The sequence below is a fragment of the Salmo salar genome, chromosome ssa09, assembly GCF_905237065.1.
Source record: "Salmo salar chromosome ssa09, Ssal_v3.1, whole genome shotgun sequence".
NCBI classification, from domain to species: domain Eukaryota; kingdom Metazoa; phylum Chordata; class Actinopteri; order Salmoniformes; family Salmonidae; genus Salmo; species Salmo salar.
The window spans coordinates 58,789,305-58,810,555 of NC_059450.1; the positions used below are offsets into that span (position 1 = coordinate 58,789,305).

At 42.6% G+C, this 21,251-nt stretch overlaps 1 protein-coding gene across 1 annotated transcript; it reads left to right on the forward strand.

Moving 5' to 3' along the window:
* Positions 1-3,417: 3,417 nt before the first annotated feature.
* On the forward strand, positions 3,418-19,892 carry LOC106611536 (protein farnesyltransferase/geranylgeranyltransferase type-1 subunit alpha). The gene is made up of 9 exons (XM_014211829.2): positions 3,418-3,671; positions 4,035-4,120; positions 7,344-7,458; positions 7,603-7,707; positions 7,986-8,112; positions 9,059-9,207; positions 9,590-9,652; positions 17,565-17,736; positions 19,218-19,892. Exons 1-9 carry the CDS (start codon positions 3,463-3,465, stop codon positions 19,395-19,397), a joined length of 1,206 nt encoding a protein of 401 aa, XP_014067304.1. The 5' UTR covers positions 3,418-3,462; the 3' UTR covers positions 19,398-19,892.
* The last annotated feature ends 1,359 nt before the right edge of the window (positions 19,893-21,251 follow it).

Sequence of the window (21,251 nt, forward strand, 5' to 3'; positions counted from 1 at the left end):
GTGAGAGCTGCTCTTACGTACGAAACCTTGACCCTCAACCTTGACCCATTCACCCGTCTACGAGTGAATTAGCACCAGGTTCCCCACAAACATGCGGTGCGCATCAGGAGGGGCGGCAACTCATCCGGCTGCACCCCAACCCCGTCATGAACGGCTCTAGTCACCTGCCAAAAGAAGCAGGCTATGCCGGGCCAACTGAAGATCCGCAGCGCTACAGTATCGTTACGTTTAGGGCTATTCCACAGGTGGTAGCTTCGCACCATTGGCTCCTCAGCCAAGCACATACACCAAATGTCTGAACCTGCGGTTCCTCTCGTACTGAGCAGGATTACTACAGATGGGTACGCTCCTTTGAATTTCATGAAGTTGACATTCAGTGATCCGTGCCCAGTGGGAACCTAGGCTTCTTCCGTCCGTTTTCTGAGGTACGCAGCAAATCAATAGGTGTGGATGGTACTACCCACATCAGATATAGGCCTCCCTCCCCAGACAAGCTGGAGATACCTCTCTTCACTTCATAGGGCATGAGCCAGATCCATGCAATTCCCTATCACTGCGGGTTCAATGGGTTAAGTCTCCGCCTCGAGTCCAGTGAGCATAGAGGAGACCTCCCCACCTACAATGTGTGGTGTCCCGCACTAAGGCAAGCCTGAGGCCTGGTAGTGTCAGCTAATGGTAAGGCACATGCCATCTCCACTACATGCTCCAAGGAGCGTGGAGGAGAGCCCCCACATAGAATGTGTAGAGTCCCACATCCAGGCAGACCTGAGACCTGGCAGTATCCATAACCGTTAAGCACATTCCATCTCCACTTAGTGCTCCACTGTTAGCGGGTCCAGCCAAAGCCAGCATTTGATTCAAACCTTTGTGGTTTAGAGTTAGCTAAGTATACGGGGACGCGTGTTTAAACGTTTCACCACAGCCGCTCTGTGATCAGACTGATGCCAGTACTACACTTTCATCAGCTGTCTCCCAGGACTTAACTCCCCCCTCCCAGCTAAAGCCAGGGATGTGTTCAAGCCATCATTCTCAGATTGCCTTCCTGTCAAGGTCAGGATTCATTTACAAGAGCCCCGCAGCAAATCATTGAGTCTGGTGGAACCGCACACACATTTTCATGCTTGACCGAAAGCACCATATTCCAGGATCGACTGCTGCCATCCGTAAATGATCAACAGCCGTCACCATCTGCAGGTAACTCCCGTTTGGATTGCATCATTAGCGACACCTGAAAACAGATGACAAGGATCGGAGTCCTGCTAGAGGGCTACCTCGTTATCTCCCTTACACCCTGTGTACTAGAAACAGTTTGCCTCCTAGCTGTTGGAGAGACTCCCTCAAACAGGTGACACACAGAGTAGGGGTAGGAAGAGCCCTCCAAGGGCTATGGTACTATTTATCCCAAAGTTATGGATCTGACTTTGCTGTCTTTCCTTACCTCCCCTGTCTTAACCTATTCGAGGTAGTCACTCTCAGCCGGACCAGGGTTTCGTTCGACCTGAAGGCACCTTTTGCTCCAGTTTGTTGCTATGTTAGGGCCACCTGCAAGCAGTCGCCCGTATTCGACTTTGCACTAATTCGCGAAGCATGGATCACCAATGTCCTGGGCAAAGGACTCCTTAAGGTCATAGTTTCTCCTGCAGTTTACCCGCGCTTCATTTAATTTTTTCACTTTGACATTCAAAGCAATGGGCAGAAATCACATCGCGTCAACACCCACATTGGGGCTTCACGATGCTTTGTTTTAATTAAACAGTCGGATTCCCCTGATCCTACCAGTTCGAAGTCAGCTGTAGGTGCCGTCCAAAGTGACCCCGCGCAAACAGGGCGGGCGAGCGCCATAGCTGGGGAGATCCGCAAGAAGGGCCTGGTGCGCGTCCAGAGTTGCGGCCGCCAACCGCCGGACCCAACCCTCCACCGGCCCGCCAGACACGACTTGGACAAACACTGGCACGCAGCTCATTGCGAGACCACGCACGAGAGACCGTGAGATGGGCCGCACAACGAACTTCCAACGGTGGCGACTGCTCCCCCAGCTGCAGCTTGAGCCCAGCCCCACTTCGCATCCTGACCTTTGCACCCCAACCCAGCCCTTAGAGCCAATCCTCATCCCAAAGTTCCGGATCTGACTTGCCAACTTCCCTTACCTACATTGTTATAACATCCGAGAGCCTGTTCACCTTGGAGACTTGCTGCGGATATGGGTACGGCCCGGCTTGAGATTTACACCCTCCCCCGGATTTTCAAGGGCCAGTGAGAGGTCACCGGACGCCGCCGGAACTGCAACGCTTTCCAAGGCTTGGGCCCCTTTCCAGGGCTTGGGCCCCTCTCGTTACCTCACTGGACACATTGTCTTCGCCATTCCGTGGACATTCTGAAAGTAGTTTGAGGTCAGTAGGTCACATGACCAAGGAGCTATTGAAATTCTAAAGTTTACAAAATTCATGTAAAATCGTGTGGGATGAAAATGGACAAACTAAAGGGTGTGCAATGTGTAGGCCCACTGAGTGTACATTCTGAACCTTGTTTGAGGTCAGTAGGTCAAATTACCAAGGAGCTATTAAATTAGAAACATTGAAAATGTATGTTATATCGTGTGGGATGAAAATGGACGAACAAAAGGGTGTGCGCTATAGAAGGGTAGTCAGTCGACATTCTGAACCTTGTTTGAGTCCAGTAGGTCACATGACCAAGGAGCTATTGAAATGAGAAATTTGAAAAATTATTGTAAAAACGTGTAAGATGAAAACGGATAAACTAAAGGATGTGCAATGTGTAGGCCCACTGAGTGTACATTCTGAACCTTGTTTGAAGTCAGTAGGTCACATGACCAAGGAACTATTAAAATTCGAATGTAAAAAAATGTTTCTACTTAGTTTAAGCTCCCTAACTAATTCAACTAGGCATACAAAATGCTGCTCACATTTCCACGTTTATTACCTTTTGAAAATTAATTAATGTCCAAATCGTGAAAATCAGACCGGTGCAATGTTGCGCAACATTCTTCCAACATCATGACACTTATTTGGAGTCTGTGGCTCAAGTGGTTTGAAAGCAATTGAGGTTTGAAAGCGCGAATATCCGTCGAATTTCCCAACCTGAAACTGGCTTTTACTCGGTTTTTGGCATTTATAGGATAAATTCTTGCTAAAATTCTTAAACTCAAAACGGTGTACGAATCTCTCTAAAGATCCAAAACAATGAATCCAGTGTAGGGAATAAAATACATGTTCGTGCCAAATGTAATACTCTCGTTGGTAAACCTGTGTGCATACTAACGAAACACACACATATTCATCAATTTTTAGGACTATTTTTTTTTCGAGAATGAGGTGACAGATTGCGGACATAAACACGTTTTAAAAACGTTCCTTTATATTTTTATCAACCCCTACGCGGACCATACGTGCTCCAGTACACTGCTCCTTGTAAAACGATTAACAGAGTTGCACAAAACAGGAAATGACGTCCATGAGTGCAATAGCACAGACGTCCGACCTTACAAATAAGGCAGCTCTTATTCCGCTTGCAACCGAAATACCAGTTTATTACAGAATGTCAGGTATTGAAGAAACTTCAAATGTATCCTCAGAATTTCAGGAGGAGAGGAGCGAGGAAGAGGTCGAAGAGGAGATTGGCTATGAAGACCCGTTCCGTTATGTGTTTTACAGGTAGGCTAAGCTAGCTAGTTAGGCTAGCGTTAAGTAGCGTAGCTAGCTGAACCAGTATCTGAGACGAGTATGACGAGTCTGTGAAGTCAAAGATTCTTCTCTGTGTAGCAATACGTCAATTCCCCACCACCACATCCCTAGCCGGTGTGAGTTAGTTCGCTAATTAACGTTAGCTATTGCTCGCCTTGATCTATACTTCATAGTAAGCTTACAATTAGCTAGGTATTATTGTTTTCTATGTTTAATTTATTTAAAAGTGATACCTGAAATTCACGTCAATTGAGGTAGGCGCATTGGCCGAGACTGAACAGTTACCCCATTCACTGTCTATCTTCACCTTCCCTCTCTCGCCCTCATCTACAGAGACAGGAAAGAATGGGCTGATTTAGAGCCTGTTCCTCAAGATGATGGTCCCAATCCTGTTGTGAAGATTGCCTACTCTGACAAGTGTAAGAAATTAAACTTGGCATATCATTTAAAACCAGACATCCATATTGTTTTATGTTGTCAATGTCATGCATTTAGCCTACCAAATACAGTTGAAGTCAGAAGTTTACATACATCTTAGCCAAATACATTTAAACTAAGTTTTTCACAATCCCTGACATTTAATCCTAGTAAAAATTCCTTGTTTTAGGTCAGTTAGGATCACTTTATTTTAAGAATGTCAAATGTCAGAATAGAGTGATTGATTTATTTCAGCTTTTATTTCTTTAATCACATTCCCAGTAGGTCAGAAGTTTACATGCACTCAATTAGTATTTGGTAGCATTGCCTTTAAATTGTTTAACTTGGGTCAAACATTTTGGGTAGCCTTCCACAAGCTTCCCACAATACGTTTTGTGAATTTTGGCCCATTCCTCCTGACAGAGCTGGTGTAACTGAGTCAGGTTTGTAGGCCTCTTTGCTCGCACATGCTATTTCAGTTCTGCCCACACATTTTCTGTAGGATTGAGGTCAGGGCTATGTGATGGCCACTCCAATACCTTGACTTTGTTGCCCTTAAGGCATTTTGCCACAACTTTGGAACTATGCTTGGGGTCATTGTCCATTTGGTAGATCCATTTGCGATCAAGCTTTAACTTCCTGACCGATGTCTTGAAATGTTGCTTCAATATATCCACATCATTTTTTCCCCTCTTGATGCCATCCATTTTGTGAAGTGCACCAGTCCTTCCTGCAGCAAAGCACCCCCACAACATGATGCTGCCACCCCTGTGCTTCACGGTTGGGATGGTGTTCTTCAGCTTTCAAGCGTCCCCCTTTTCCCTCCAAACATAACAATGGTCATTATGGCTAAACATTTCTATTTTTGTTTCATCAGACCAGAGGACATTTCTCCAAAAAGTCTGATATTTGACCCCATGTGCAGTTGCAAACCGTATTCATGCTTTTTTATGGTGGTTTTGGAGCAGTGGCTTCTTCCTTGCTGAGCGGCCTTTCAGGTTATGTCGATATAGGACTCGTTTTACTGTGGATATAGATACGTTTGTACCTGTTTCCTCCAGCATCTTCACAAGGTCCTTTGCTGCTGTTCTGGGATTGATTTGCACTTTTCGCACCAAAGTAAGTTAATCTCTTGGAAACAGAACGCGTCTCCTTCCTGAGTGGTATGACGGCTGCGCGGTCCCGTGGCGTTTATACTTGCATACTATTGTTTGTACAGATTAACGTGGTACCTTCAGGCGTTTGGAAATTGCTCCCAAGGATGAACCAGACTTGTGGAGGGCTACTATTTTTTTTCTGAGGTCTTGGCTGATTACTTTTGATTTTCCCATGATGTCAAGCAGAGGCACTGAGTTTGAAGGTAGGCCTTGAAATACATCCACAGGTACACCTCCAATTGACTCAAATGATGTCAATTAGCCTATCAGAAGCTTCTAAAGCCATGACATAATTTTCTGCAATTTCAGGCTGTTTAACCTGTTGGGTCTAGGGGGCAGCATTTGCACGTCTGGATAAAAAAAATGTACCCGATTTAATCTGGTTACTAATCCTACCCAGTAACTAGAATATGCATATACTTATTATATATGGATAGAAAACACTCTAAAGTTTCCAAAACTGTTTGAATGGTGTCTGTGAGTATAACAGAACTCATTTGGCAGGCAAAACCCTGAGACATTTTCTGACAGGAAGTGGATACCTGATGTGTTGTATTGACTTTAAACCTATCCCATTGAAAAACACAGGGGTTTAGGAATATTTTGGCACTTCCTATTGCTTCCACTAGATGTCACCAGCCTTTACAAAGTGTTTTGAGTCTTCTGGAGGGAGATCTGACCGAACAAGAGCCATGGAACGGTGATGTCCCATTAGACACCTGGCGCGCTACTTCATGTTGGGTACCCTCGTTCCAATACGTTATAAAAGGCTATGCATTCGTCCACCTTGAATATTATTCATGTTCTGGTTAAAAAGGCCCTAATGATTTATGCTATACAACGTTTGACATGTTTGAACGAACGGAAATATATTTTTTCCCCTCGTTCATGACGAGAAGTCCGGCTGGCTTACATCATGTGCTAACGAGACGGAGATTTTTGGACATAAATGATGAGCTTTTTTGAACAAAACTACATTCGTTATGGACCTGTGATACCTGGAAGTGACATCTGATGAAGAGAATCAAAGGTAATGGATTATTTACATAGTATTTTCGATTTTAGATCTCCCCAACATGACGTCTAGTCTGTATCGCAACGCGTATTTTTCTGGGCACAGTGCTCAGATTATTGCAAAGTGTGATTTCCCAGTAAGGTTATTTTTAAATCTGGCAAGTTGATTGCGTTCAAAAGATGTAAATCTATAATTCTTTAAATGACAATATAATATTTTACCAATGTTTTCTAATTTTAATTATTTAATTTGTGACGCTGACTTGACTGCCGGTTATTGGAGGGAAACGATTTCCTCAACATCAATGCCATAGTAAAACGCTGTTTTTGTATATAAATATGAACTTGATAGAACTAAAAATGCATGCATTGTCTAACATAATGTCCTAGGAGTGTCATCTGATGGAGATTGTAAAAGGTTAGTGTATCATTTTAGCTGGTTTTATGGTTTTGGTGACCCTGTCTTTGACTTGACAAAACATTACACACAACTCTTGTAAATGTACTGTCCTAACATACTCTAAATTTATGCTTTCGCCGTAAAACCTTTTTGAAATCGTAAAACGTGGTTAGATTAAGGAGATGTTTATCTTTCAAATGGTGTAACATAGTTGTATTTTTGAAAAATTTGAATTTTGACATTTATTTGGATTCAAATTTGCCGCTCTTGAAATGCACCTGCTGTTGATGGAGTGCACCACAGGTGGCACGCTAGCGTCCCACCTAGCCCCAAGAGGTCGGCAAACTCAACTTAGTGTATGTAAACTTCTGACCCACGAATTGTGATACAGTGAAATAATCTGTCTGTAAACAATTGTTGGAAAAATGACTTGTCATGCACGAAGTAGATGTCCTAACCGACTTGCCAAAACTATAGTTTGTTAACAAGAAATTTGTGGAGTGTTTGAAACACTTCAGTTGGAGTCATTAAAACTCGTTTATGTAGACTTCAACTGTTATTCTGAAGTCACTTTAAGTAGATTTATGATTCATGAAAAATTATTTCACTCTACATTTCACACGTAACCAAACATGTTACATTTGTCTCAAATAGTCACAGACGTGTATGACTATTTCCGAGCGTTACTGAAGAATGATGAAAAAAGTGACCGGGCACTCTTGCTGACAGCTGAAGCCATTGAACTGAATGCTGCAAATTACACTGTATGGTAAGCAGGTGTTATTATGATTTATGAACATAACAGTAGAAAACCAATACTTTTTTTTCTTATTTTCCCCTCCTTCGAAAAGGAAATGTGCAAGATCATTCAGAAAGGGTGAACTTTTCCTCTCTCCATTTTGTGTATGTGAAGGCACTACCGGCGAGTGTTACTGCAGGCCCTGGAGAAGGACCTGAGAGCGGAGATGAGGTATATCACAGCCATCATCGAGGACCAGCCCAAAAACTACCAAGTCTGGTGAGCTCTGCCAATCCAGTGTCACGACCATAGTTGATTTTCGATGAAGCAGACTAAACTCTATGGTCCTTTAAGAACCTAATTTATGTAAAATATTGTGTATTTTACTTTTTAAAGAAATTATCAAATGTGACTGGATGACAACATCGGCCTCTTTTGTCTCCAACATTGGGTTGTGAGCATAAAGACACATTTCCGTTCTCTGCAAGTTGGACAATAAAGTTCTTATTTTTCTTCTTCGGTTCTACAAAGACTTAACCGTCTGCTCCATATCCTAGGCACCATAGACGAATGGTGGTGGAGTGGCTGAACGACCCCTCGGAGGAACTGGAGTTCATTGCAGAGATCCTAAGTCAGGACGCTAAGAACTACCATGCCTGGCAGCACAGACAGTGGGTCATCAAGGTATGAGCCTCAACAACCAGGCTGCGTTTGTAACCGATGGTGAATTGTTAGCTAGTTTTCTGTGTGTGTGTGCTAGTAGCGACCATCGTGCAAGTGACATCTCCTGCCCTGAGACTTAAAATCGTTGTCCTGGACCTAGCTGAACCTTTGCTTGCACCTTGGCTTTTCTGGGTCAATGGTATTGACGGTGCTTCTTGAGCAAGAAGTGTTGTTGTGCAGAGTGTCTCTGGTTAAGCCGTCATTGTAAATAAGAATTTGTTCTTAACCTCTACGGTATCGGTGTCCCTATACCGGGACGGTTGAGCTAACGTGCGCTAATGTGATTAGCAGGATGTTGTAAGTAACAGCAAACTTTCCAGGACACAGACATGTCTTATATGGGCAGAAAGCTTAACTTATTGTTAATCTAACTGCACTGTCCAATTTAAAGTAGCTATTACAGTGAAAAAATACCATGCTATTGTTTGAGGAGAGTACACAACAACAACTTATCACGGCAACTGGTTTGATGCATGAAACCAAACGACGTTGATTACCAATTTATTTTTGCAGGTCTGTGTAAATGAAGTCCCATTTGAATTCTGCCACCGAATAGACTCTATAGCTCTCTGAAATGGGCTGCATTGATTATATGACTGTGCAGTTTTATTTTAATACAGTTGTGTGATTGAATCGATGTATTGTCTTGGAAAGTATCTAGTAGCGGGTGGATCAAAAATAGGATGTCAGAATGAATGGTGATATCTGAACAAGAAAATCCTTTATGTGCAGTGAATATTAATCACAAATCTGAATGGACACATGCCATTGGAATACACAATAGCAAGGACAATGATGTGTTTCTGTCAGTACTAAATAAGTGTACTCCAGAAGTACAAGCTGTGGGACAGTGTGCCTGTACTAAGTTAGTTTGTGTGTGTCAGTACTAAAGTGTCTTATTTTCTAGGAGTACAAGCTCTGGGACAGTGAGCTGGAGTATGTGGAGCAGTTATTGGAGGAAGATGTGAGGAACAACTCTGCATGGAACCAGAGGCACTACATCATCTCCCACACGACGGGCTACTCAGACCCAGCCATACTCAACAGAGAAGTGCAGTACGTACCTGCTCTCCTTACAAGCCGTATCTCATGTCAGCCCCACAAACTGCCCCAGAAACTGAAAATGGGAAAGGCTTGGTCCAGAAACAACCTCCTAGCCGCTACCCACTTGGCACTTCATCCTCCAAGCCCCTACCCGCTCCATATATCTGAAAGGATGAGATGGGTATGCGCAGCATGGTTATAACTCCACCTTGCCCTCTGATAGGCTTGGTAGGAGTTTAACCGACATTAAACCTATCAAACCCTTTTGGATATCCGTGGGTAAGGGATTGTTTTTGAAAATGGGGTAGGTCTTGTTTCTGGATTGGGCAAAGATTTCCAGTGTGCTATATCAAACAAATATGTGATAAATGTGTTCTCCTTTGTCTTTTTTAAGGTACAGTCTCAAACAGATTAAGAAGGCTCCCCACAACGAAAGTGTGTGGAACTATTTAAAAGGGTAAGCGTCATAGGATTCATTCAGTAGGGAATTAAATCCTACTTACTTTCTGAGTACAACGTTATGGGTAATAACACACTTGCCTTGCAGTTTCTATCCTCCACCAGCAGATGGCAGAAGTCACCATGTTTTTTTAGTTTAGGACAGGGGGCTGCAACCTTTGATTGGAAGAGCCTTTTTTTTCTCCACACAAAAAAAAGTGTTGAGAGAGCCGCACTAGAAATTTGAGCCTTTTCAAGCCAATAGCGGCAATATCTGATATTCAGCACCACGGATAGCAGTCAGATCAAATTATCATGAAATGTGACGTTCAGGTTCACAGAGCAGTGGACACAGCGGCTATCTGGTGAAGGTGTAGAGAATCAATCTCGTGAACATACAGTAAATATGCTACAGGAGTGATAACAGCCTGGACAACACCCTGTCATTCTCTGCAAATCTCAAAGCAAGGACTCGCTCCTGCAGGTTCATGCTCTACACAACATCCGTGGAGTATGACCCTACTTCACACAGGAAGTGGCGCAGGTCCTAATCCAGGCACTTGTCATCTCCCGTCTGGACTACTGCAACTGGCTGTTGGCTGGGCACCCCGCTTGTGCGATCAAACCCCTGCAACTGATCCAGAACGCACACTCCAATGGCTTCCAGTTGACGCTCGCATCCACTACAACATCATGGTACTTGCCTATGGCGCAGCAAGAGGAACTGCCCCTTCCTACCTTCAGGCTATGCTCAAAACCTACACCCCAACCTGTGTAATAGGGATGATTATTTTCTCCAAAATCTACCAAGTTTCAATACCTGGAAATATTGCAAAAAATCGGAAGTGCCCATTTAAAGTGTTTAAAACCAAGATATGGCCACTATGCCAGGGTTCTCCCCAAATAGATGGGTGCTGCGCCACCTTGTTGGCTTGGCTGCGCCACTATGTGAAGATTTCATAGCAAATTAAACTGATATTTAGTAATGATAGAGTAACTGTTTAATCAGCAATGATGTGAATTGCCAAACAGACGGTTCATAAATTCAGAGCGTTATCATGTTCCTCAATTCAAGGCATTTCAGCAGTAAGCCATCTCGACACAGCGTTGTTGAATCATACATACTTTAACGGCAGTCAAACAAAAGTCAAATGACCAAAGTTTCTAAGCTTGATAGATAACCTCGTTCAACGAATGACAGAATATCTCCTATATTTTGGCTAAATCGAGATGTTTATACAGATAGCAGATCAGTTCTTGAATAACGGTCAGATGACGAATGGAAGTAGTTTAAATATCAAGGTATCTTAACTGGGACCAACTCTGTTGAAAAAAATATCCATATCTACGCTCGTACCGTATGTTGATCACACATTCTCTACCGAAGCTCTCATATGGGCAGCAAGTACGAGAAGTGGGAGAAATGTTAGACCTCTATTTCGACATGCATCGGCGAGAGATGTGCTTTGATAATGTAACCTATGGATTACAGAAGAAAGTTAGGAATTTTCATGCAAGACAAAAGTCAGGATTTGGGGTTTCAGTGGGATTGGGACTGGATAGGAAAATAGCTTAGGCTCTAGGACAGAAGAGAGAATTTTCTGTCATGCCACTGAATTGTTAACATACTTTGTCTGTGACCGAGATGCCTATGTAGTGAATTGTGCATAGGCCTATGTGAAGTGATCCCAGTTACCAATGTCGATCCCTACCGAGTACTCCGTTCTGCCACCTTGGGTCTCTTGGCCTTCCCGCTCAGCACAGTCGAAGCTCTTCGCTGTCCTGACACTCCAATAGTGGAACCAGCTTCCCCCTGAATCTAGGACCATCTTCCAAAAAAGTCTGAAACCCTACCTCTTCAAAGTGTATTTTAAATAATCCCACTGCACCCCCCTCCAAAAAAAAGACTTAAGTGAAGGCTTGACTCCCCCCACCAACCCACTAGCACTGACTTTGCTGATAGCTACTTTGAGAAAAAATGCTGCGGTGATTAATTGAAAGGCCCATATCAAGCCCCACAAGAAATTCTATAATGATACACAGATACATGTATTGTAATACAAACGGATTGATTGTAATCAATATTTATTATACTGCTAACTAAAGTGTTTTTTCTTAACTTTTAGAAATTAGCCCATTGAAAAGCCTAGTCTGCGACACTTTCAGCAACAGAAACTTAACCTGCAACAGGTTATGTTTTGTACATTTCAAAAACAGAAAAATGAAAAGAAAGATAAGGTTTTAACATGTATTGTCCTGGATATTGTAACGTTGCCCATCTCAGATGGGGCTGTTGCAGTGACGTATTACTGCCCACATCATGAGTCATGACCACAGTAAAAATCCACAACTTGCTAACTAACATCAGGTCGCTAATTGACTTGTTCCCCTAACCACTCTGACATCAATGCAAATGCAATCGGAAATCGCATCAAACACTTATCATCAAAGCAGTAGTAAGCCTATAGTACTTAAAAAAAAAAAAATCACATCATTGTGATGATCAATTTGAAGAAAGAAGTTGAAACAGTGTCAAACATGGTTGTTGTTGTGGATGTTGTTTCAAAGCCTAACACAACGAAATGGACGGTGCTTTCTAAGGTGATGATTCATTCAAAACACCCATATACATATTCGAGCTTATGTATAGGCAAATGAGCCCAGGCCAAAAGAAAAACCTGAATTCAAATTATGATTGTGCTTTTATACAATACACAGCCGAATGCATATTATGCATGGGAGAAAACATCAAGCAAAACGGATTTAAGATGTCTTTGGGCTAGAATTGGTCTAGCCCAGGTATTCCCAAACTGGGTTACGCGCAGTGCCGTCGGGGGTACGCCAAATAAAAATGTGATTCACATTTAAAACAAAAATACATCTCAAACAGTCCATTTATATTTTCCGACGGGGCTATACATTTGGGTGAGATTTTTCCTCGCCTGAGTAGCCTCGTTTCACTGCCAAAAATAAAATGAAACCATCTAGTGTTAAGCAAAATAACACAATGTCAAATACAGGTAGCCTAGTCAAATAATTAACATCCAATCACATTAACCATTACTCTCTCGCTAGAATTTCACTAACGGTCCGTATGTAGCCAAACTTAGCTGCTGCTCATTCCGTTTGCTTGAAAAATTGATAAATGGTTAAAAAAAGTAAGGCCTGCATCCATAGAGACACATACCAGCTCTACTGGTAGTACTGCTACTACCAGCAGTACTACACATGCACCTGTAGATGACACAAGTTGTTCTGCTTCAACGAGCACATCCAATGCTAGCATCAGTAATTCTACATTTGTTGTTAGCCCAGCTAGCATGAACACTGACAGTTGTGAATCTGATGCAGCCGAAGAGCTACTGCCAACTGACCCGGGAAAGCACCGAACAAAAAAACTTGACGTTGGACCATCGAAGAGGCGCAAATATGATCACTACATTGATTTGGGGTTCACTTATATTGGGAGTAGTGCCTTTCCTCAGTACTTTTGCACATAACACACTATCTCACAACTCGATGAAACCTTCACTCTTGCGCAGACATTTAGAAACAAAACATGCCAGTTTGAAAAATAAGCCACGGTAGTTTTTTGAGCGAGAATTAAGACGAATTTTGAGTAGTACGACATGTAAAGTGGGGGAAAAAGGTATTTGATCCCCTGCTGATTTTGTATGTTTGCCCACTGACAAAGAAATGATCAGTCTATAATTTTAATGTTAGGTTTATTTGAACAGTGAGAGACAGAATAACAACAAAAATATCGAGAAAAACGCATGTCAAAAATGTTATAAATTGATTTGCATTTTAATGAGGGAAATAAGTATTTGACCCCCTCTCAATCAGAAAGATTTCTGGCTCCCAGGTACAGGTAACGAGTTGAGATTAGGAGCACACTCTTAAAGGGAGTGCTCCTAATCTCAGTTTGTTACCTGTATAAAAGACACCTGTCCACAGAAGCAATCAATCAATCAGATTCCAAACTCCCCACCATGGCCAAGAGCGTAGACCTACACAAGGCTGGAATGGGCAACAAGACCATCGCCAAGCAGCTTGGTGAGAAGGTGACAACATTTGGTGCGATTATTCGCAAATGGAAGAAACACAAAAGAACTGTCAATATCCCTCGGCCTGGGGCTCCATGCAAGATCTCACCTCGTGGAGTTGCAATGATCATGAGAACGGTGAGGAATCAGCCCAGAACTACACGGAAGGATCTTGTCAATGATCTCAAGGCAGCTGGGACCATAGTCACCAAGAAAACAATTGGTAACACACTACGCCGTCAAGGACTGAAATCCTGCAGCGCCCGCAAGGTCCACCTGCTCAAGAATTCATATACATGCCCGTCTGAAGTTTGCCAATGAACATCTGTATGATTCAGAGGACAACTGGGTGAAAGTGTTGTGGTCAGATGAGACCAAAATGGAGCTCTTTGGCATGAACTCAACTCGCCGTGTTTGGAGGAGGAGGAATGCTGCCTATGACCCCAAGAACACCATCCCCACCGTCAAACATGGAGGTGGAAACATTATGCTTTGGGGGTGTTTTTCTGCTAAGGGGACAGGACAACTTCACCGCATCATTTGACGGGGCCATGTGCTGTCAAATCTTGGGTGAGAACCTCCTTCCCTCAGCCAGGGCATTGAAAATGGGTTGTGGATGGGTATTCCAGCATGACAATGACAAACACACAGCCAAGGCAACAAAGGAGTGGCTCAAGAAGAAGCACATTAAGGTCCTGGAGTGGCCTAGCCAGTCTCCAGACCTTAATCCCATAGAAAATCTGTGGAGGGAGCTGAAGGTTCGAGTTGCCAAACGTCAGCCTCGAAACCTTAATGACTTGAAGATCTGCAAAGAGGAGTGGGACAAAATCCCTCCTGAGATGTATGCAAACCTGGTGGCCAACTACAAGAAACGTCTGACCTCTGATTGCCAACAAGGGTTTTGCCACCAAGTACTAAGTCATGTTTTGCAGAGGGGTCAAATACTTATTTCCCCTCATTAAAATGCAAATCAATTTATAACATTTTTGACATGTGTTTTTCTTGATTTTTGTTGTTGTTATTCTGTCTCTCACTGTTCATATAAACCTACCATTACAATTATAGACTGATCATTTCTTTGTAAGTGGGCAAACGTACAAAATCAGCAGGGGATCAAATACTTTTTCCCCCCACTGTATAAAAGCAACAGAGACCATTGAATAAGAAGGGGCTAGAAGCGTCTTATATGGTGAGCTACCGTGGCTAGGACTGGCAAGCCCAATACTATTGTGGAGGACTTCATTCTTCCTGCTGCCACAGATATGGCTGGGGGAAAAGGCCCAAAAAACTACAGACAATGCCTTCATCAAACAACACTGTTTCACAACGCATCAGTGACATGGCCAGGAGATGTTTTGAAACAATTACTGCTTCGCATACAAGCCAGTGAATTGTATGCGTTACAGCTGGATGAGTCAACGGACGTGGCGGGCCTGGCACAGCTCCTGGTATATATATGTCCGTTACATTTATGCTGCCAAGGGAATGCATGACAGCTTGAAAGATGTTTTTGACACAACCATTTTCACTGTAAACTTTGTTAAAGCAAGGCCCCTGAACTCGTGTATTTTCTGCACTATGCAACGATATGGTGCGCTGGTTATCAAGGGGCAAAGTATAGACTTTTTTTTAAATTGAGAGGTGAGCTTAAAGTTTTCTTTACTGACCATCATTTTCACTTGTCTGACCACTTGCATGATGACGAGTTTCTCACACGACTGGCCTATCTGGGTGACGTTTTTTCTCACCTGAATGATCTGAATCTAGTATTACAGGGACTCTGCAACTATATTCAATGTGCGGGACAAAATTGAGGCATTGATTTAAGAAGTTGGAGCACTTCTCTGCCTACATTAACAAGGACCTGCCTCCAGTCCACTTACCGATATCTGAACAAGAGAGTCTCATCGAAATTGCAACAAGCGGTTCTGTAAAAATGTAATTTAATCAGAAGCCACTGCCAGATTTCTGGATTGGGCTGCGCTCAAGAGTTTCTGGCCTTGGCAAATCGCGCTGTTTAAACACTGATGCCCTTTGCAACCACGTACCTATGTCAGTGTGGATTCTCGGCCCTCGCTAGCATGAAACCTAAATACAGGCACATTAGTGTGGAAAATTATTTTTAAGACTGAGACTCTCCAATACAACCCAACATTGCAGAGTTATGTGCATCCTTTCAAGCACACCCTTCGCATTAACCTGTGGTGAGTTACAATTTTTGATGAACAAATAAGGTTTTATATGTAAGATGGTTAAATAAAGAGCAAAGTTATTGATTATTATTATTTGTGCCCAGGTCCTATAAGAGCTCTTTGTCACAACCCGGCTCGTGGGAAGTGACAAACTCACACTCATTCTTATGTTTAATACGTGTGTGTGTGTGTGTGTGTGTGTGTGTGTGTGTGTGTGTGTGTGTGTGTGTGTGTGTGTGTGTGTGTGTGTGTGTGTGGCAGGCTTACAATGATGGCAAAAAACAACATTTGATAGTGCGCCGACCCTGGTGCTAGAGGGGGTACGCGACTATAAAAAGTTTGGGAACCACTGGTCTAGCCTACACTCCAAAATTTAACACATTCGAGTAATCGCCTTTGAACTGTATTATTATACATAGTGGACTTAATGCTATGCGCCAACATGTCTATCCATGAGTCTGGGAGAGAACGTAAAGCCCTAGGCGATGCTGTTGGCTCACTGATTGTGCAGGGCAGCTGACAGTTAGCCTACAGTTAGTGAATTTGATTTTGAATAGCCCACTAATAGGGAGTGTTTTTATATTTTAAATTAACTGGGTGACATTACCTTTAGATATACAGAATCTCACCACCATGCGTTTCCATCTCCTCTCTCCTTGATTCCTTTCGCGAGCGCACAGTCGGGCTTGTCAACTGTTTAGTGAAATATGTTTAGTTGCGAAAAAATGTTACCGAACAGATTATGTTTGGTTTCCAAAATGAAGCAATAGGTGGATGCAGGAACAAGTTTAGAGAGCCCATAGTATACAGAGTTTGGGCTGAATATCACCTGTCTGGCAGCGAGACAATGCACCTCGAACCGTGGTTGATGGCAGTGGCGTAAAATGAGTGTGCTTATATTTATTTCTAAAGCACATACATGCTCCGCTATAAAACCGAGGTAGCCTACAAAACGGTCCCGCATGAAAGCGCACGGCCTCCCTTCGCTATTCGAGTGCGTACAAATGACATGCATTTCCCCTGCCCCTATTCCTGCCCATTTAATAATGGCCCATTCTTCTAAATCGATTAAAAAAAAAAAAAATGTTTTACATATTAGTAAAGACAAGATTAAATTGAGAGTAGTCTGATGGCGGGTGAAAATATGATCGCTTGATGAGAGAAGAGCTGTGCAGCCTGAGGCAAGGAACAGAGCGCAAGCTTTTTTTGCTACTTTCTCAAATCATCAATAGCCTATAGTCATACCATTCAGCCCATATGTTTTGATTTCTAAGACGTTCTAAGGTTTATATCATTCTTAACTAAAGTTGCCAAAACTCTAAAAATAGCATATAGGACTTGTTTCAAATAATTACTTTTATGCTCAACATTGGCACTTCATATGCGGATCCATAATGGGAGAAAAACGTTCTATTTTATTCAGCTAAGTTAAATTCTATTCTTCTTACTATAAAATAATGGCACTGGACTTAAACATTTATTGTCAGCTAAATTAACAAGTCTACAGCCTATGGCATGGAGCATATAGCCAGATAACATAGGCCTACTGTAGGGAGGCGCAAGGGGAGGTTGACGAGCCACATGCAGCTTGACCAGCTGGTTCCCGACCCATGGTTTAGGAGCTCTGGATAGGGATACTGCTTTTGCAGAGTTGGTCAAAGCTTTTCACACCCCTCTTTTCCCCCACCCCCAGGATTCTACAGGACCTGGGCCTGTCATCCCACCCGGGTCTCCTGGAGCAGATCCTGGAGCTTAAGGAGACCCACTGCTCGCCCTACTTGTTGGGCTTCTTGGTGGACATCTACGAGGACTTCCTGGAGAACACCTTGGAACACCAGGAGGAAGTCCTCAGTAAGGCCCTGGAGGTGAGCAGCACTAGGGACCTATCTGGCCTAGTTTAGCACATTGTCCGTCCTACTTGACTTAAAGGGATAATTCAGCATGGGGACCTATCTGATTTAAAAGAAGAGTTCAACATGGGGACTTCTCCTACTTCAAAGGATAGTTCAGCACATGGACCAGATGTATGGGAAAATAGGCACTATCTTATTTGGTATTACTCTAGAGTTGGGATTATACTACTTTAAACTCATTTAGAGACAGATGGTGGCAGAAGTGGGATTGTGCACTCAGCTGAAAGTCTTTAGACTTTGAAAGTCTCAGCTGAAAGTCATTTCCTGGAGGACGCAAAGGGAGTGCACATTTTTTTAAATTTTAGCCCAGCAGTAACACACTTGATTAAACTAAACACCAAGCTTTGATGAGTTGAAACAAATGTGCTAGTGCTCGGGCACAAACAGAAATGTACACATCTCATCTTGGAGATCCCCCAGGAATGCACTGGGAAACTGGTGTAGATGCTGAAGAACTTGGCAACAATGTGCAGAGAATGGAAATTGTGTCTTCTACCATAGCTGAGACGTCTCCTTCCTTTGTATACCTCGAGTGTAAAACATTGACTGAGAGTCAATCAGTGTAGAGCAGCCCTCGCACAAAGAGTTCAAGGCTGAGCAACAAGGAAAATCAGTCGGAATTATTCAACAAGTCGGATTTGAAAACACTTTATCCTATCGCACCGGATCTCTTGCATGTTATTCCAAGTCTCCAATGACAATCTCCCTGGCAGTTTGAGTGACAGATCGTATGTTGCCTCTATTTTTGGCAACTAAATGCTTGGCTGTCTGTCGGAGTTAATTAGGTTTCTTGGGAAGTGTTTTATAAAAAAAATTAGCTGCTGTTTTCAACTGTAAAAAAATAACACAAAATTTAAAACGTGTCTATGCTTATAATCATCAACATGGGCATTGTCTGTCAGAAAAGGCACTACAGGAGCTCTGATGCATATTTGAGTCTCCGCTACTCAGAAATGCATGCAGCAGGAATGGATTTCATTCAATTGGTTGTTGAAAATGAGATTCTCTTAGTTTTCCTCTTTATTAACTGTTTCAACGCTAGTGCATCTGTGAGAAGTGTAAAATGTGTGTAGAGTAGCCCCTAGCCAACAACTTGACTACCAGTACTTCTACAATAGCAATGTTAGCTGTGGTAATAGAATAGAAATCATGACCAGATCATTTGATTTGCGAACAAGCAAGTGTTAGCAAATCAGCCCAAAGTTCCAATCCCTTGGGTTGCAAGACTATGCAAAAAGAAACATTTTGATTTGGCTTTCTTTTTTTTCTTTTTTGCATTAAAGTGAACATTATCTGGTTTCACCCCACATAGCATTACAATATCAATTATTCCTTTAATCTTTCTGCTTTGTTTTAAATAGATCTCTTGTCCATCTCTCATCCCTTGCACCTTTAATCCTGCTATATCCCTAACCCTCTGTCTCTCTCCCCAGCTCTGTGATCTCCTGGCCCATGAGAAGGACACCATCCGGAGGGAGTACTGGAGCTACGTGGGCCGCTCCCTGCAGACTAAATACGGCTCCAGTGACCCCTCTACCACCACCAGCGCCCCAGGAATTGACCCAGGATCAGCCTCAGGCTCCGTTCATCAGGAGACACCCTGCAGTAGCTGAGGGAAGACATAGAACTCAATGGGAGTCGAGGGAGCAACCGCTTTTAACCAGCCCAAGTTTGTTTGGCAATAGCATTACCACATAAAAAAAGGAGATAAGTAACAAAATAAACACTTGTAGCTTACTGTAAAAGAGGTAAATCACTCCAGATAAGTGTTATGGCATAGGGTTGGATCATCCCTGGATTTTCAAGTATGGACAGCTGCTGTCATTGTCATGTATTCAAGTTTATAGCCATAGTTGAGCTAGATTGGATGTTGATTACGTGAGTGTGTGGTAACGAGTCATTACTGTGAAATTAGGCTTGTTTTGGATTTGTTCTGCTGTGCAGTACACAGGAACGCTGTAGCTAAGAAGCCGTTAAGCCATTAACAAATCTCTGTGTAGATTCATATTGATGATGTTGCCAAAACACTGTATAACCAGACTCGGCATTGCTCTAGGCTACAGAGTCTTTTGTACGCTAGAACTAATTATGATTATTCTAAACTGGAAGTTTTACCCTTGTCTTTTTTTCTCTCTCTCGATTCCAACACACGTGCCTCATTCTAACGTACCTACTTTTCAGTCATTTTCGTTCACTCTACTTGGCATAATGGGCCTGTGCGTTTGAGTTCAGCCAGTAATTGTCTCATCTGGATTCGCTCCCACTAACGAGCGAGATGAATAAAGCACATCCGCTCACTGAACAACCATTTCACCGTATTAGCAGTTAGCCGCTGAGCTAAAATACATTAACCAGGGATTGTTTTTGGTCATTTGGAAATTACACATCAAAAGCATGACTCAATCGCAATGTCTTCCCCAAATTAAATTGGCCCCGTATTGCGAAACAAAATTATTTTTTACTTTGCATCGACTGTAATTTATAGCTGATAGATTTGGAGGAACAAAAGCGTATCATCTTAAATCACTGGGCTAAAAGAGTCAAATCACAATTAAATGGAGCAGCATGAGGTTAGCTTCCAGGCTTTCTTGTTAATTGATTCTGGAGCCATTGCATCCATCTCTGCAGCTCCAAAAGCTATAAAAGGACCGTTGGATCGTCATTGGATAGCTGAGAGTGGGAGTACCCGTCATGGGACTTTTTCACTGGGCCCGCTATGGAAAGTCAAGTCATTACAAGATATGAAGGGTTGACCTTTTTGAAATGGATAACTGCATATGGTTCCATAACAATGTAGGGCTTTTACAGTGCTGTAAGTGCAACATGAACTTTCATGAAAAGTATTCCTGTATTGCAAATTGGTATGGATTTCAATGCAGACATTTTTCAACAGACTGAAGAAAAAAAAACGTATTCAGTCATGATCATTATGAAATCATGAAGACTTAGGGTACATACGACAAGTCTTACAGTACAATGGATTATAACCATACCTATTGGATTTAATCAAAATGTTACCCACATCAGTTGTGCTGATTCTCTGTAATTCCTCCCAGTCACATCAGTATTTAAGGAGCATAAATAATAGGGCAGAATGTAATCAGATCTCATAAATGCCGGACTGTCCAGGGACTCAGCCAGACAACCTGGCATTCATTAGCACACGCCACGCTTATTAGCAAGATTATAGGCATATTATCTATATTGACAAGATAGTTGAGTGAATGCTCTAACAATGTAAATAAATGTTCCCAATGATTGAAGGCAGACGAGATCAGGTGGGACCATTCTAGCCAATGAGAGATTACATATGCGTGTGACCAGCAGGCGCAACTAAGGGCAATATTCAATCTGTAAAGCTGCTTACAGATTCCACGATAGAAATGAAAAGGTAATTTCCGATTGAGCCGACATATGCAGTATTTACCGTGAATGCAGTCTCCGCTAAAGCAGGAACATTGCCTTTA